Source organism: Euwallacea fornicatus, chromosome 12 (genome assembly GCF_040115645.1).
Source record: "Euwallacea fornicatus isolate EFF26 chromosome 12, ASM4011564v1, whole genome shotgun sequence".
NCBI classification, from domain to species: Eukaryota; Metazoa; Arthropoda; class Insecta; order Coleoptera; family Curculionidae; genus Euwallacea; species Euwallacea fornicatus.
This window is the reverse complement of record NC_089552.1, coordinates 3,143,943-3,159,914: the sequence shown is the minus strand read 5'-3', so window position 1 is coordinate 3,159,914 and position 15,972 is coordinate 3,143,943. Positions and strand designations below refer to the sequence as shown.

Genomic DNA, 15,972 nt, shown 5'->3' with positions numbered 1-15,972 from the left:
GCCGAAAAAAAAGGCAGTGGCAAGGCGTGAGACCACAAGCCAACCACTAAAAAATCTGGTAGGCTAATGCCAACTTTGGTGCCACAGAACATAAGAACATCGGCCGAAGCCTTTTCGATAAAGATCACAACCTCATGGCTGCCAGGTGTGGGAGGGGTCTGCGCGAAGGGGTGTGGAAAAACTATGCCATTGGCTCGGTGCGAGAGTGGGGGCCGAAAATCGATGCCGAGTAGGGGTAGACAGCACGAAATACAAAGCGAACCAGTCGCTCTTAACACTTGGCGGTGTTAATACGGGTGCCGACGTCACATTTTCCAGTTAGATCTGTCAAAACTTTGACGTGCGTTGCGCATCGAACGCGTCGCGTGCAAATAGTGCAAGGATAGATTCGTTTGAGGGGTATTACGGATAGTGGAAAGAAAATTGGTGGTGTGTGCGCGAATTCGGAGAGTACTTAATTCGAGCACCCTGGCGGCGTACCTAGAGGGACCCGCCATTGCACCCGTGGGGACTTTTACCTTAAGGGCCGGCCTGGCCCATGTGCCGATCGGGCCCAATTTTCCCAGTTTGCAGCATTCGACGCACAATATAGGTTCGTTTTATTCTCATTATGTAATGTGCATATTTACCATAAGTTCATTAAGTACAATTATGTTTACATGCGTCAGCATTTGTAGAAAGTTAAAATCTTTGAATAGACGTACACAATCAACTCTTACACGGGCAGCCATCCTGATAAGCAGCTCCGCAACTGACCAATTATAGTAGTGAATTAAGATTGTAACATATCAAACATACAACAAACAGAAAACATACCTTCTTTAAGGGTGAAAAACTGATTATAAATAGCAACAAGACAAAATTAAAGATATTAACAATATGAATATTAAAATGGATAACAGAATAGGTGAACAACGTGACTAACCTGAACATCAATTAAAGAGATCATAAGTAGTAGAAGAACAACAAACACAGAATGTCAGTTAGACTCCATACTTTTTCTTTACTCAGGTAGTCACTTATGCGGTTAAGTAACAGTGGAAAATCAACAAAAACCAAGCGGCTAAAACATTCAAATAAGGAATTAAATACATAAAGTTGCAAAACAGTTAAGGGTCATAGCTATCAAATGAAATACATAAAATGAAACTAAACATCAAATGACACACTTAGTTCTGGGCTCAACCCTCCTTAATTTTTGAAATCAAGAGGATTGATTGGTTTTTATTTGATAAACTGCTCATTAAAACCTTAATCATTATGGCACATTCGGAGTTTACTATACCAAGAGGGGTGACGGTCAGTGTCTACCTCTTTACTTTGTCCTTTTACATATTAATGGTAATATCAACCCCACAAAGCTATTTTACACTGTACCGTGGTACCACAACAGTAAAAGTATCTACTTTTCTCGCCGCTCACGGTCATCAATTTCGTTCTTCGAGTGCGCAAGAACGAAAGTTACAAAAACAAAAATTACTGAAATTCTCTAAAAATAACTGTAAACAAATTATTGCTTTATGTATAATGACTTGCACACCATTAAGGAAACTTTAAAAAAATAGAAATAACATGAAAACTTGTTTTTACCGTTACAAATCTAAAAAGCCGGAATTGAAGAAAAATGTGGACAAAAAATGTCTTTGATAGTTTAATACCTTTAAACAGTCCTGATTTCTATATTTTTTTAATTATATAATGTTACAAAAATTTTCTTTGCAAAGGAAATAAACTAATTTCCCTGGACTGACCATTAATACAATGATTTAATGCATGATATATCGATCGTTAATATTTCACTTACGCAGCAGACAAAGATGCGCTATAAACTATTCGTTTTTGTTATCTGTTTTTCTGGATTTATCATGGATCTGTCACTGTTATAGACAACTAGTATAGTTCCATCAATACTCCCATGAATTACAGGTTGCATTCACACGTCAATGCCAAATTTCTTTCGCATTGGAATGCAAATTTAAACTTTTTTCGAGAACCACGATATTCGGTTCGTCCATGCGCTTCACTCTTTGAATTGTTAATGGTCTTTATTAATAAACTTGTTGCCTAAATAAGTACATATTCTTATAATCATCGATAAGAAAATTAAGTCGATTTTCGAATTGATTTAGGCCAGGAGTTGTTCTAATTATTTTAAATTGAAGTGTATGATAATCATTTAAGCAATGTTTAGAGTTAACTGGGAAATTTTCGAACGTCTGTATGTTATCAATGTTAAAATAACTAGACTTAGTCGTCTGAGATTTCAGAAGAAAATTTCAAATAATTCTCATTTGTTGCACAACCTTGTAAAAATGGAATCTCCGGGAAAACTGACTTGGAGTCTGAAGTAATTTGAAGATTATACGGGCAAATAAATATTATGAACGGTATTGAAAATTTCTTAAATGTGAAGCTTTAAAAAATAATAAATTAAAGTTATACGATGTACCATAACAACTAGATGAATCGTCCAAAATTTGAACTTCGTAGACTTCCAAAAAATTAGATTTACAGGAGGAACCGGCTACTAATTTACACTAACTTGGACTATTATGTATACTGTCACAGGTGACGACAAGAGCATCGTAAAAATCATAAAATTGGTCTAGCGAAGTATAGTTAAGATGTTAAATCATATTTAAAGTCGGTATTAAACCCACTATGTATTCATGAATTTCTTCGCGAAGTCGCTTCGTGAATTAATTCACGTATAACCCGTTTAACACTAACAATTTTGCCGTGAATGAATTGACCAAGAAATTCGCCGAGTTATCCACAAATTAAGGTCTGCTCTAGTTTACGTGAATTTATTTTATGAATTTAGGAATTGCAATTCATAAATGATAAAGGATTAAGAGAATGACGACGACATTTATTTTTAAAGGGTTGTCGGTGAAACTGGTAATGAATCAGAATTTCAACGTCCCAGTCCACGAACCGCGAGCTCATAGTAAAACTAGCAGGTTCATGAAGAAATCGATTAATTAATTGTTGAATTAATTAATGAAGAAATTGTCGCTGCAATACCGGCTTTACATAAAGGCATGTCAATGTTTAGTAATAGTGTGACTACAATGGGGCTACAATTATTATTAAAAAACCCTTTAAAACACCGAAAAATTATGTTGATTTGAATCGATAAACTAATTTGTGTATTTATGTGTTCACAGATGAACTATTTTTTTATCTAAGCAATACAAATAGAACATTCTTGTAATATGAGAAAATTGATTATGCAAAATCTGGGACATCGGCTAATGAGATCTGTCTGCATGCGATAACTTACAATACTGGTTTCTCATTGTTATACTGAACCAATCAGTGGAAAATTACGGTGGCGGTAATTTGCACTAGTGCAATTATAGCGATAATTTCTCTGGTCGCCCCAGCTTACATCATTACAAACTGAAAATGTTTAATTCTGCAGTAATACTCTTGGAGAATATGAGTCATGAGGTTCTCTTCTTGAATGCAATTCGTGTAATCATAAAGAACATATAATCGAGACAGCTTTACACGCATGCAGCTTAAACTGAAAAAGGTACTCATGCGCTGTCAGAACTTGGGCTCTCTTTCAACGTAATTTGCATTCGTGCAAACTTCCCAAAAATTATCGATAATTTTCGTGGCACCTATTATATTAACCCCAAGAATTACAATAAAGAAGTATGGAAGTAATAATGGAATACTGAACATGTTAAATTAGAATATACTTGAAATCGGACACGATGTTTGATAGATCTTCCACATATTATGAAAAAAATTGAAGATGCTGAATCAGATCTGGATCCGGTCTATCTGTATGTTCATTTTGATCTTAGAGGATCGAATCGAAACTAATTTACTGAAGTGAACTAATACCTACCCATATCGCAGCTACAAAAATATCCTACAAGATTGGTAAAACGGAAGGTGTCCGAAATGACGATGATCATAAGCACACAAGTCATTCAAAAATTCAAAATTTCGAAGAATGTAAACCTTAAGTAGTTCATGTGTTAAAGTCGGATTTTGATTGCATAGAGCTATAAAAACCGATTATGCAAAATTATAGTTAATTGGAAAATGTATTTAAATATATATAGAATGTCTTTAAATGAATTGTTAAAAATCTTGTTATGACTTGTGATGTGCGAAAAATGTATACCAGAAGCATAATGAGCCTCCACGGGCCACCGTTTTTGACATATTTTTGACATACGTGTTTGGAATTAAAATTTAAAAAACAGTTCTATTTCAGCTGTAAACATTCTCTTTGAACGGTTAAATAATTTTTATTCTAAGGCAAGTTTGGAGAAATAATTTTGTTTTGAAGTCAGCTCTCTGAATGTTTTGCAGAGGCGATTTAGACTCATCCTCTACAACGTGAAAGCAGAAATGAAGGAAATTCAGATTAGTTTAGGTTAGTTTGAAAACTGTTTAAAAAACACTAGAAAATAGAACTTTCCGACCTACCCTGTGGTCACGTCAAAAGCGGTATCAAGCGCATACGCTATGGACTACAGTGATGTTTATGTAAATAACTCCAAAGCATAATGAGTTGTAGACAACGAAAGAACAAGTCTGACATATTATTTAAATAAGCTGTATAAGTTACAAAAGAATAAAACGGATTAGTGCCCATTTATTTATGTATTCAGGTTATACCGAGACCCGATACACAGGGCTGGAATTGGCGCCTCCCAAAAGGTGTCCAGCTCTAAAGGTCAGCAACACTAACCCAAAGTTTCGCATTGAGACTTGTGACGAAGACATTGTCGTAATCGGTTGTGGAACATTGGGAGTTCAAAAATGCCTCCCGAATCAAATTAAGCAAACAAAAATCCGGTCCTGCAGATTTCAACTGCAAGATGCTGCGGCAAAAGAAAAACGCTCTTCACGTGATGGCATCTCATAGGGACGTCACTCGAGCTGTCACAGTTTGAAAAGTTGAAAAGTGAAGATGCCTGGCTTGTGGGCTTGAAACGTCTCGAGGTTTTGTCTTAAATTGCTCGTAATTGTTTGCATTTAGATTTACCAAGAATTTGTGCTAAGCTGAAGGGTCTGTTCGTAAAAAAATATTATTAGACACACCACAAAAATTTCTTGGAGAGTTGAATTACAGTTGTATTCAGAAGCTTTCGAAGAAGTTTTGCATAAATTCACAAAGACTTTTTAGCGTTTTAGAGCGATCGAATTAGAGTGACGGAAACAAACATATGCCATCAGTATCGCGTGTCTCCAAATTATCTCGTTATCTTGTTTCTCTGATTCCAACACGCCACTGTTTACTTAAAAATATCGTGTTCCACACCTATAATAACTATGTTTGTGGTATAATTATTATTTGTCAGCTGAGGCTGCTTTGTTTTGGATAGATTCGAGAGATTGTGTTCTTATTATTGTTGGGTTTGTTCTGATCCAAAAGATACGAGAATGGGGAAGAATTGGAGGACGATTAGTTGTGATCATCCCTTAGAACTTAGAGAGAACCGCTGAATTAAATAATTCGTTGCTTGAGTCTACCTCTTTCGAATTGCTCGCCAGGAGTTGGTGATCTAAGCGCCTGTTGATATTTTAGTTCAGATATCAATCTCAGACTAGACCACTAACGCAACCATTTTCCGATTTAAACTAACCTGTACCAAACCGTCTCTATTAATCTTTTCTGTAACTTAATAACGAGCGGCCATGGGCGACTTCTGCAAATGAATCTGCTCTACCCTAATGAAGAGAATTGCACCGATTAAGGCATCATTTCACGTTGTTCATTTTCAAATTTGTCATCTTCAATTTTCTCTGAGACACACTTAAGTTCCTATCGCTGGTTTTTCGAGACGTTTCTCTTGTATGCGCCTGTTGATATCTCCTCTTCAAGGATCTTAAGAACGGCATTCAATACGATACTGATATCAATATCCATGGGGGTAGTTCAGATTAGTCTAGGTTAGGACCGGCGTTAACATCGACGAAGAATATCTATATAGTTATCGATCATAAGTTTCTGGTACCTAGTAGACAAAGAAAAATGACTACTTTTTTGAATATTGAAATCGGCAAGTAGTTTTTTAGTTAACATCAAGTAAATGCATTTAAATCGCGACTGTAGGGCGAATTGAAAGTTTAATGTTTTCTTCATGACTTTTCAGCGAATGTCCTTGATTTTTACTAATGTTAATTTTGATTTAATTTTTTTATTGAATTTAAAGGTATAAGTAACAAACCTGAAAGAAATTTAAACCTCTGGAAAAACCAAAGTAAGTTCTTTGTTTTAAAAGCAGTAAGTTGCTTCAAAAAGTTTAGTCCGTTTCCACTTGTATCCGTCAGTCCATCATTTTTTACTTCGTCAAGTCGAAGAGTTGAAGATTAAACTTTCAAAATTTCTCAATGTTCAGATTTATGTTTTCATTTCCTTTCGACACTTCCAATTTAAAGATGGATTTCGATCTGGGAATCAACTCCCACGCATACCGCCACAACACACGCGAAATCCTACGATCTAAATTATTTGGTACTATGTTCGGTATTATATTTCATACAGTACTGATGTAAGGTTTTACATTATTTACTTTAGAAGAAGGAGAAAGTAGTTGAGCTTAAGATTTGCATAAAATTTCAATTTACTCTGACCATTTTGAAGCGCCAACTTGGACCCCATACACCATCAATTTAACTTTTACTGAAGACCCCATCATATCTGTCGTTGAGAATTTCTGGAAATTCTGTCCCCTCGCACCTTCAGGATTTCATCTTTTAAAGCATAAATCGCATCATACATTATTAAATACATTGAAGAACATTAAAAATTCTTGTACTCTCAAGATACGCAATAAATTCAACTGCTCAGCGTTCAGGTGTCCATTGCATGTTACCGAAAACTTTTCATTGAAACAAGTTCGGCAAGTTGTAGGTTCTCTCTCCACGTTACGTGATAAAAAAATTATGTGATAAAGGAACAGCTGTTTGTTAATTAATATTTTCACCAGAATAGTCCATGTTAGAGTTGCAAGCAGATTAATTTTAGCTCTTTGTTTCAAGTAAGGCAAACGTGAAATATGTATAAACCCGTGTTGAAGTGTGTCTTTCAATCCGTACCGTTCAAACCTTATTCCTTGAAATTGGCTCAAACGGCCAATTACATAAAGCACAAACTCTTGAGTAATGAGTCAGACGAGGAAGAGAGAGATTCACAAGCTTTTTTGATGAATTTTGAAAATGATTTTTCTAATACTGTTTTAGGTTTTCTATGGTCGAGTCTCTTTTAAAATACTTGCAAATATAATGATTTTCGACCTGATTGTGTCTCAGGGTTCTTATTGCTGCTCGAGCTTGTAAATGTGTCCGCAAGCTGGCAAACGCTCTTTGAACACTTACGTCTCTTCGTAGATAGATTGACCGAGTGAAAATCTACAAAATTCACGCTTTTAAGCTGAATTCACTTCAGCAGGGAAAAATACACAAAACCTGAACAAAGTGGGACAATAATATTTTTGGCTACCGTAGCCGATACGCCGACACCAACATCCCCATTACAAACTTTTCATTCGCACGTTCTAAAATCTTTTAATGCCACCATAAAACAACTAATTTATGGGAAAAGTTGTTTATAATAAACGTCAATTTTATTTACAGCCATATCATGCAACACCTCTCTCAAAGTGTGTGCGCACATTTAAGGATTTCAACTATTTCAATCCACAATCGTCACTTCACAACCTTCCTGTTTATAGTTCATACAATTTTCTTTTGTTTAAAATCTTTCTAACATTGAGTGATTGCTGAACCGTAAATTGACCAACCTTGCTAAGTATAAATCCAATAAAGGATGGGCTAGACCAATAAATCCTACAATCAATTTTACACCATTGACACAAATATCATGATCATTGCCATTGACAAACGCAAAAACAATCAATCCCTCTGTCAACGATCTGTGGTGTCCTTTTATCGATTTGATCAGCCATTTGTTATCGGCACCATCATTCTTGCGTATAATGAATTAATTAAAACACAAAAGTGTTAAATACGGCTCTGCGTGTTAGCGCCACCAGTAGAATAGTTAGTCCACACAACATGACCTTATGCGGAAGGTTATTTTTTATGACCCATATTTATTTGAATGTGGTGTCTGTATTTGTTGAAAATGTCTATAAAGCAAGGAACTTAATGAGTCGTAAAACGTGCATAACACCAAGTGCATTACTTCTAAGCCGGTTGAAAGTGATGTCATGCTGCTAGTAAGAACTTGAAACGTTCGACATGATTTTCAGGAAATTTACTCAGAATATACGAATTCATCGAGGCGTTTCATTACCAAATTCACGGAACTAGTTGAGTTTTCCTTATGGAAAAGCCGGGCTAACCGGTAGTTTTATTGCAAGCACCACGGATAAATGTGGAAAATGTATGTCAACCCAACGTCTATTTTATTTAATTAATTTATAGGGGATTTACCTAATTTCTAATTCAATTCGAAGTTCTACCAGTCTCTAACTCCCTCAGATTCACTCACACAAAGCAGGATCAACCCCCAGATTACCGAAGCTTTGGGTTTGGTGTTACGGCACGATTTTTCAGAAACACTTGACACATCTAGAGCCTTAGTGGGAACCTACCAATAGAAGAAGTTCGAGGGAAATCACACTCCTACCATTGATCCTCGGGGACAAAGTCCTTTATTTCTTGTTTAGCGATCTTCGGATCTTGGCCCCGTCCATAATTATATTCCAACGATCATGATAGAGAAATTATGCGTTTATAACTGAATTAAAAAGTGTGCGGAACTCTGTTCTAATTTTCTTTCATTTTAGGATTGGAGGTATTTCACAATTTTATCTGTGAAAAGGAAATATTATGTGCCTCCAAGAAATATGCCCCATATTATTTGAGCAACTCTGTATTCTTCCCAAAACCTCAGCCTATCCTACTTGTAAGAAGGCCACTGTATATAAGCAACATTTTCTCAGTACTGACTTATTTTTCAATCTCTCCTAATTTAAACTAGCTCGAACCGGGTTTGGCTTTTTCAATTCGATATCAGAGTACTCCAGTAACCTTTAAAGGGCGTCAGTTTCTGATCGCGTCTGCTCCAGCCCTTAAAATGAACGCTTTTTAAGTCTGCGTTTAGGATTCAATTCCAAATTTGATCATTGATACCTACAATGTTGATTAATCTAAATTTCATCATACCACCATAGATACATCATTCCTTACTTTATCAAGTTCTATCCATAGACGTCTTAAGTTCTTGCGTTCTATCAATACTGCAGGCCATAGGTAACACACCAATAACTCACAAGAAAAATAAGTCTGTTATTCTACGTTAACTTCTTTTCTACGTAGAATTTTCGTATTTCTGGACCGATGTTGGACAATATGCACACTCTTTCCAGAATCAGTCGTTTCACTGGTCCCGTACTTGTTCCTCGTGACATGTAATTATGTATTTCCTAACTGATTTCCTAAATAGGTATTGTAATATGGAATTTAGATAGCTATTGAAAAAATAAAGAGAAGTTTTCAAAAATTAGAACATTTTGAATAAGTACGTATGATGAAAATTCATAGAAGGATTCTAAGTCTGTCCAGTCATAATATCTCTATAGGAGAGCTGGAGGCATCTTATAGAACGGCAGACCTACAATAGAGAAAAAAAAGAAGTTCATAAAAGGGTTCAGCTCTCGGAAAAATAGAAAAGAGGAGCGGTATTTATAATACACAGAAGGCAGAAAGTCATCCCTTTATCTCTTCCTTTCTGTTCTCTTGATACATGCTGTGTTAATCTTAGCAGATAATCTCTGGTTTTTGTCATTTCGGTGCAAGGCGACAATGCGCTGTCTAGCTTTAGTTGCAATGCTTAAAATTTTTAATCTTCGTATTATTTTGTTGAACGTCTGAATAGTTCAGAGAAACTCATGCCTCAGGTTCTTAGTATGAAAATATACGAATTCCTAGAAATATCGTATGCCTATTTAATGGTTTTTATTTGCATTTTTAGGGAGGTGCGAGCCAGCAGCAGGAATGCTGATCGCCTGCGCGGGCTGCGACAAGCCGATCCTGGACAAATTCCTGCTGAATGTCCTGGAACGGACCTGGCACGCGGAATGTGTCCGGTGTTACGACTGTCGCGGCCCTCTCACCGATAAGTGCTTCAGCAGAGAGGGAAAATTATTTTGTCGCACTGACTTTTTTAGGTAAGTCCTATATTTCTTACCGCTTCATTACTATCACAAAAAGGAGTCCAAAGGCTAATCTGAACCCCCTTTACATGAACTGTTTTTGTTTGAGTTATCACTGCAAACGAAAAAGAAAAAATCACGGCCGAAAACAAACATTAACGAGCTGATTATTTGTTATTAATAATAACATTTAACGTGTCGGTAAACATATTAATTATGTAATAAATAATCAAAACCACCGTATTAAAAGGTACTGTGCGTACCACGCTGGTTACTCCGATAAACTTTAATCGGTTACTTCAATAATATCTAATTTCAGTTAATTAAATTTAACAGGGACCCGGAAAAAATGCCGTAAACTTGTTTGATATGTGATTAGGGATTTGACAGTTTGGACAACTTTATGGTGATTTTTTCTTTACTTTTGGTTGATAACGGTCTAGTTTATGATATGAGGTTTAAATGGAAATTAACACCTCCATTAGCGATGCTTAACTGAGTTTCGAATGCTGAGAGCAAATTGCTTGTTATCATTTAATACTCGAATTTGGCACACCCATGGTTGCGACAGCCAATAAGGTCTTTTTTGCTATCTAATATGTAACATATAGCGAAACTCGTACCAATGTTAAGAAACCGCTTTGATTCAGTTTTTTTTCTTTCTTTTTGATTGTGGTACTTTTTGCGAGCTATTATCCTGCAAATGGGTCAAGTATGAATGGGTTCTTATAACAAGGTTAGAAGCGGGTACACGCGATAATTAGTCGAGGTAATCCGTTGGTTTTTTACTTGTTTATTGTTAATCTAACTTTTTTCTGTTCAACCGCAAAATTAATATTATTTGCTATTTCAATGCACTACTTGGTTTTGAAGAATAGTTTTTTCGTTCTTTTTGTTGCACTTAGAGGTTCTGTCTTACGATATTATTTTGTTTCATGCACATTCTTTCACCTTCTACCACAGAAAAAAAGGCTCACTTATTTAAGTCTGGCGCTCGCGGGGGCCAGTATTGAGAGCTGCTATACAGATCAACATGAGAAGGTTAATAAACGCATCGTAAAAGCAAATCTTCCAATATAACCACATATGTATAACAAAATGTCTCCCAACAATAGCTGTCGAGACGTTTATTGTAAACTCCCTTTAGTAATGATGGCTTATTGTAGCACGTGGATGTAATCCAAATATCGATGAGAGTTGTGCAGATTTGTAATCACTGTCCGTGTGAGGCAAGCTTCATCCATGGAAAAAGTCCTATAAGAATCAATGTGGTGATCTAGGAGAAAATTACAGAAAATCAATCTTGCTAAAGACCCTAAATCTAGTAGTTCTTGAACTCTTTGAAAATGATATAGATATAGCAGCAAATTAAGTCCCATAATTCGATGATCCATGAACGGTGGGATATTAAATTGCGAGACTATTCTTCAGGTTCATTTTTAATACTGCCTAAATGGCACTTCCCATTTCGTGCGACTTCTCCATTCAACATGGACGAATAGTTGACTGTTTAAAAAAATACGATTAGGAAATCTTTTTCGGTATAGCACAAAATTTCAAGAGTGGGCTGCCCTACACCCTTTTTGAGCTACCGGTCAATTCAAGTTATTATCAATTAACAAACTCAACAACGTAAACACATTTTCAAAATTTAGTTGTTCCGCGTTATATTATATTTCACGCCCGTACGTTAAGAGATTCTTCGCTTGTTATGGAAATAAAGATTTAAATTGTCATTTCCACCTTCGCATGACTGCATCCAATTATTGCTAATCTGATGATTTGTAAATGATTTTAGATCTGTTGTCAGATGACCATCGCTATCTTGCTCTTCGACTAATGTGCCACAAAATAAGTTAAAAATTACGGATCCCATTTTAAGATTTAAAAATTCTCTAAAAATAAATTCATTTAGATGAAATATAATCAAAAAAACGATCTGAATAAGAGTACTTCTTAAGGGTAACCGGAAATTGACAACTATCGAATTATCAAATGGTCGGTGAGCGAATTTAGTCCAGAGGGTAAGAGATTAGGGTTGACCACTGAAAGAACAGTACCTTGGAAAAGTTGTATGGTAAAAAACGTACGCTACAGTATATAACAAAAGTTGAAAGATGACAACTGCGCAAGTCAGTAAAAAAGAGGTGGAGCCTCAAATCTCATGAGTTAGTCAGGCGGAGTTCCCACGCTTTGACGAACTTGAACCATGTCTAGGGGTTAGCAAGTTACATCTCTTACGAACTTAATTCAGGGTCATGAAACAGGACACATCCAAACTGGATACATTAAACGAGACGTAGATAAGCCAAGGGTATTTTGTCTGAACCGTACACTACCAAGCCTATCAAGGAGGAGTCGGCAGAGCATTGGGGACCTGGCGAGACTACTTTCAGGTCGTAGCATTCTAAGGGCATCTTTTACAAGTTCAGTTTAAACGACAGTTTGAAGTTTATCTTCAAACCAACAAAAATGTGCATTTTACAACCTACCCTAAACTCCAAGATGGGGTTTAACCGATGTTGTCGCTTTTGGGGTACGTTTACAGGGCAATTTTAAGTTTATAATCTAAAAAAGAGATTATTTTATGACTGTTGCGGAAATACGAGTGGCAACAGATATGAAGAAGTTCTAAATATGGATGATTATTATTAATATAAAAATGATTGAAGATTTTCTATTGGTTTTTCACCGCCACTTCGAATAACAGTGGATACTAACAGAGGAGCGCGTTTTAAGTATAAGACTTTCCTCTTTCTCCTCCGAGAAGAACTTTCGACTTTTCAATCAGATGGGATACTCCCCTCCCAAAAGGGAAAGCCTACATGGAGCCAAAAGGGGTGCGTTAAGAGCTTAATTGCTGGGCATCAGCCCACTTTTTCGCCACTACTGCTGCTGTTACTACGGTAATGAACATACTAGCGTTTGTTTCTAAGCTGCTCATAGACCTACTATATAACCGAGTATACCAGTTTTAAATAATTATCGAATTCCTGCCTCTTCATTGCCTTCATATGACGTTCATATGACAATTATGCCATTAATCTTATTAAACGATGTAATATCGCAGGGGTAAAGACATGGAGTAGTATGTGCAGTGCATATTTTTCTGAATAATGGACGTCTCCGTGGATGTCTCCGTATTTAGTTACGCTTCAAAACGTTCGCCAAAACTTTATTATTTTACAATGCAAACAACCACTGACAAAAGCTCTATCTAATAAATCATTCTCTATCAAAAGTACTCAAGTACAGCTAGATGGAAGAACAGGAATTTAGACCTAACAACAAAAAAATGCTGTTTTTTTGTCATTTGTAGAGAAATTTTCACAACATTTTATTCCTCTCTTCAAAATTGTCCATAGAGGGAACGATAGGGAAGGGATTTTACGCTTACTTGTTTGCTTGCGAATTAGATTATATCTAACTTCTAGGTTTTCCACCTGAAATGTTCCTATCACTGTAGAGTTTAAGAAAGGTCTAGTCATTGTAATGTAGTAACATTTACAAGGTTGTCTTCTAACGATCAATTTCAATGGTACCGTTTCGCAATGATGAAAGAATTTCTAATGCACTGCTCTATTTTTCTTTTTTTTAGCGAATATATAAACCACAAAGAACAAACATGTTTCCTCGTTAACAAGCTCGTTCTCGATCGTAAAAGAGCAGACACTCTAGAGGGCCAGTTCAGATTAACCATAAAAAGAAATCGGAACCCGAACGAATGGGTTCTGGCCCTCGACGTGACGAATCGGTTATTTCGATCGGCTCTAAAAGCCGAGGTGCGCTCACCTCTGCTTTTGGGGGCTTTTGACTCTCAATAAACGTTATCTGCATATTTTCAGCTATCTAAACGGAAACGTTCAAACAGAGGGCTCCCTATCTGAAATCCATTACAGCCACCCCCTTTTTTAATCGTATAAAGACAGGGATCAAACGTTGGGATAACCTCTTGATATCACCCCCCGTGGTGGTTAAAAGAGAACAGTTTCATTTATTTATGGTAATCGTCGAACGTTTTAGACGGCGTACCCCTTAATTCGCACTCAGGGGGCTGGAAAAAAGTCCCTCGGCCAAAGTAAAGTCTTTACAATCATTGAAGTTAAACAAAAATTACTCTCCGAGGGAGGAAAATCCTCATTTTTCATTCTTTTGTTTCTAGTAGTGCCTCGAGATGATAATCGTCTGAAGATTACGAATGATGATTAAAGAATAAATTTTTTAAGCGAAAAGATTTGAGTCTTAATAATTTACTCAAGAAAAAGGACCTCTGCTTATGTGGTTCTACCGGTGGGACCACGCTAACGACGGTTTAGCAAAGAAAAATATGACTGACCCCAAAGGTCAAAATGCTCTTAAAATTCGCTGAGTCGCCCATAAAATATTCAATCTGTCGCGAATATTTTCGCATATTTCTACCCCTTCTTTTTAATTATTTTTTTATTGTAGGTGCTTGGCGTTGTTTTAGATGGCTTGAATAAGAAACGGCAAAGAGAGTTTGTACATAAAATAGAAAATGTGGTCAAATGTGTAAATTGGTGTAATTTTTAAATTCAGCAATATAAAACTTGAATCAGGCCACGTATGAAAGGATCCTAAATATTACTACCATCAGTAAAACAATACATAAAAAACTATTGTATAATTTTTATCGAGATTTTTATAGGTTTTTTTTATTGCGGTGTTACCAAGTGAATGACTGACTTATCGCTTGTTAAGTTTCTCTTATTTTGATCGGATTATAAGGTTTTTTCGATGTTCTTTTACTTAGGTTCTAAAGCAATTTGGCAATTTCTTCACGACGACGTTTTCAAATTGTTCTCCCTGTGAATTTCAAGTCAAAAACAACACAAATTTAAATTATTTTTTCTTTTGGTATAGTTCTTTATTGTTGCTACTCGCTTTGTACGTTTTTAATCAAATGATTTTGTCTGTCTATTTGTCGGTATATTATTTTTACAGCGACTTTAATTTGTGTTTTCTTCTTCCAGGAGATATGGTACGAAATGTGGGGGATGTGGCCAAGGCATCTCGCCTTCTGACCTCGTGAGAAAAGCGAGGGACAAAGTGTTTCACCTCAACTGTTTCACCTGTTTAGTGTGTCGGAAGCAGCTTTCGACCGGTGAAGAACTGTATGTTTTAGACGACAACAAATTCATCTGCAAAGAGGACTACCTAAGCGGGAACAAAGTGGCCACTTTGCCTCACCAACAAGGTAAAAAAAACTAGAAATTATTAGTGATTACCTAGTTATTACCGACCTTCAATGTGTCTACCAATCGCACAATCAGCTGGTTGCACACTGCACAAACCAGACCAGACACTGTGACTTGCGACCATACATAAATCGCCTGCTCCCGTCGCGAATAAAAACATATCGATCGTTTCGTTCCCGATCGTTTACCTTCGCCCGTCTCCGCCTTGGGACATCGCTCATTCTCAACGGTCTAAACGCTTGCGTGTCGACGCCCCGCCCTTTTCGCTCTTTTTCCGCCAATCAGCGCAGCCGCGGACATCACATCGCGGCGTCTGACTCTCGACGCGTCGCATTGGGGATCGTCCCTCGGGGGAACACGCGAGGGACCGAAGCGGGCCGAAAGTCACCGATCAGGGCCATAGAGCGCGAAGCAGGTGCCGATGGGGGGATTCACTGTTGTTATGTTTTATGTATAGGGCTGAAACACGGAAGTTTCTCTGTATGTTTGATGTTTGGGGTAACTAACGTGGAATGGGGAATCAATACTTTTGATGGAGTGTCTCTGATTGAACCGGGGAGCTTTGGTGCATGTAATGAGTTCGACAACTTGTTGGAAAT

General features: G+C 36.8%; 1 protein-coding gene across 1 annotated transcript in view; it reads left to right on the top strand.

The window, feature by feature from the left end:
* Window positions 1-252: 252 nt before the first annotated feature.
* Lim1 (LIM homeobox 1) overlaps window positions 253-15,972 on the top strand; it is a 37,102-nt gene continuing 21,382 nt past the window's right edge. Inside the window, exons 1-3 of the mRNA XM_066288645.1 lie at window positions 253-592; window positions 9,977-10,172; window positions 15,149-15,372. Coding sequence (XP_066144742.1) covers window positions 10,000-10,172; window positions 15,149-15,372 — 397 coding nt within the window. The 5' untranslated portion in view covers window positions 253-592; window positions 9,977-9,999. The remainder of the gene's footprint in view (window positions 593-9,976; window positions 10,173-15,148; window positions 15,373-15,972) is intronic.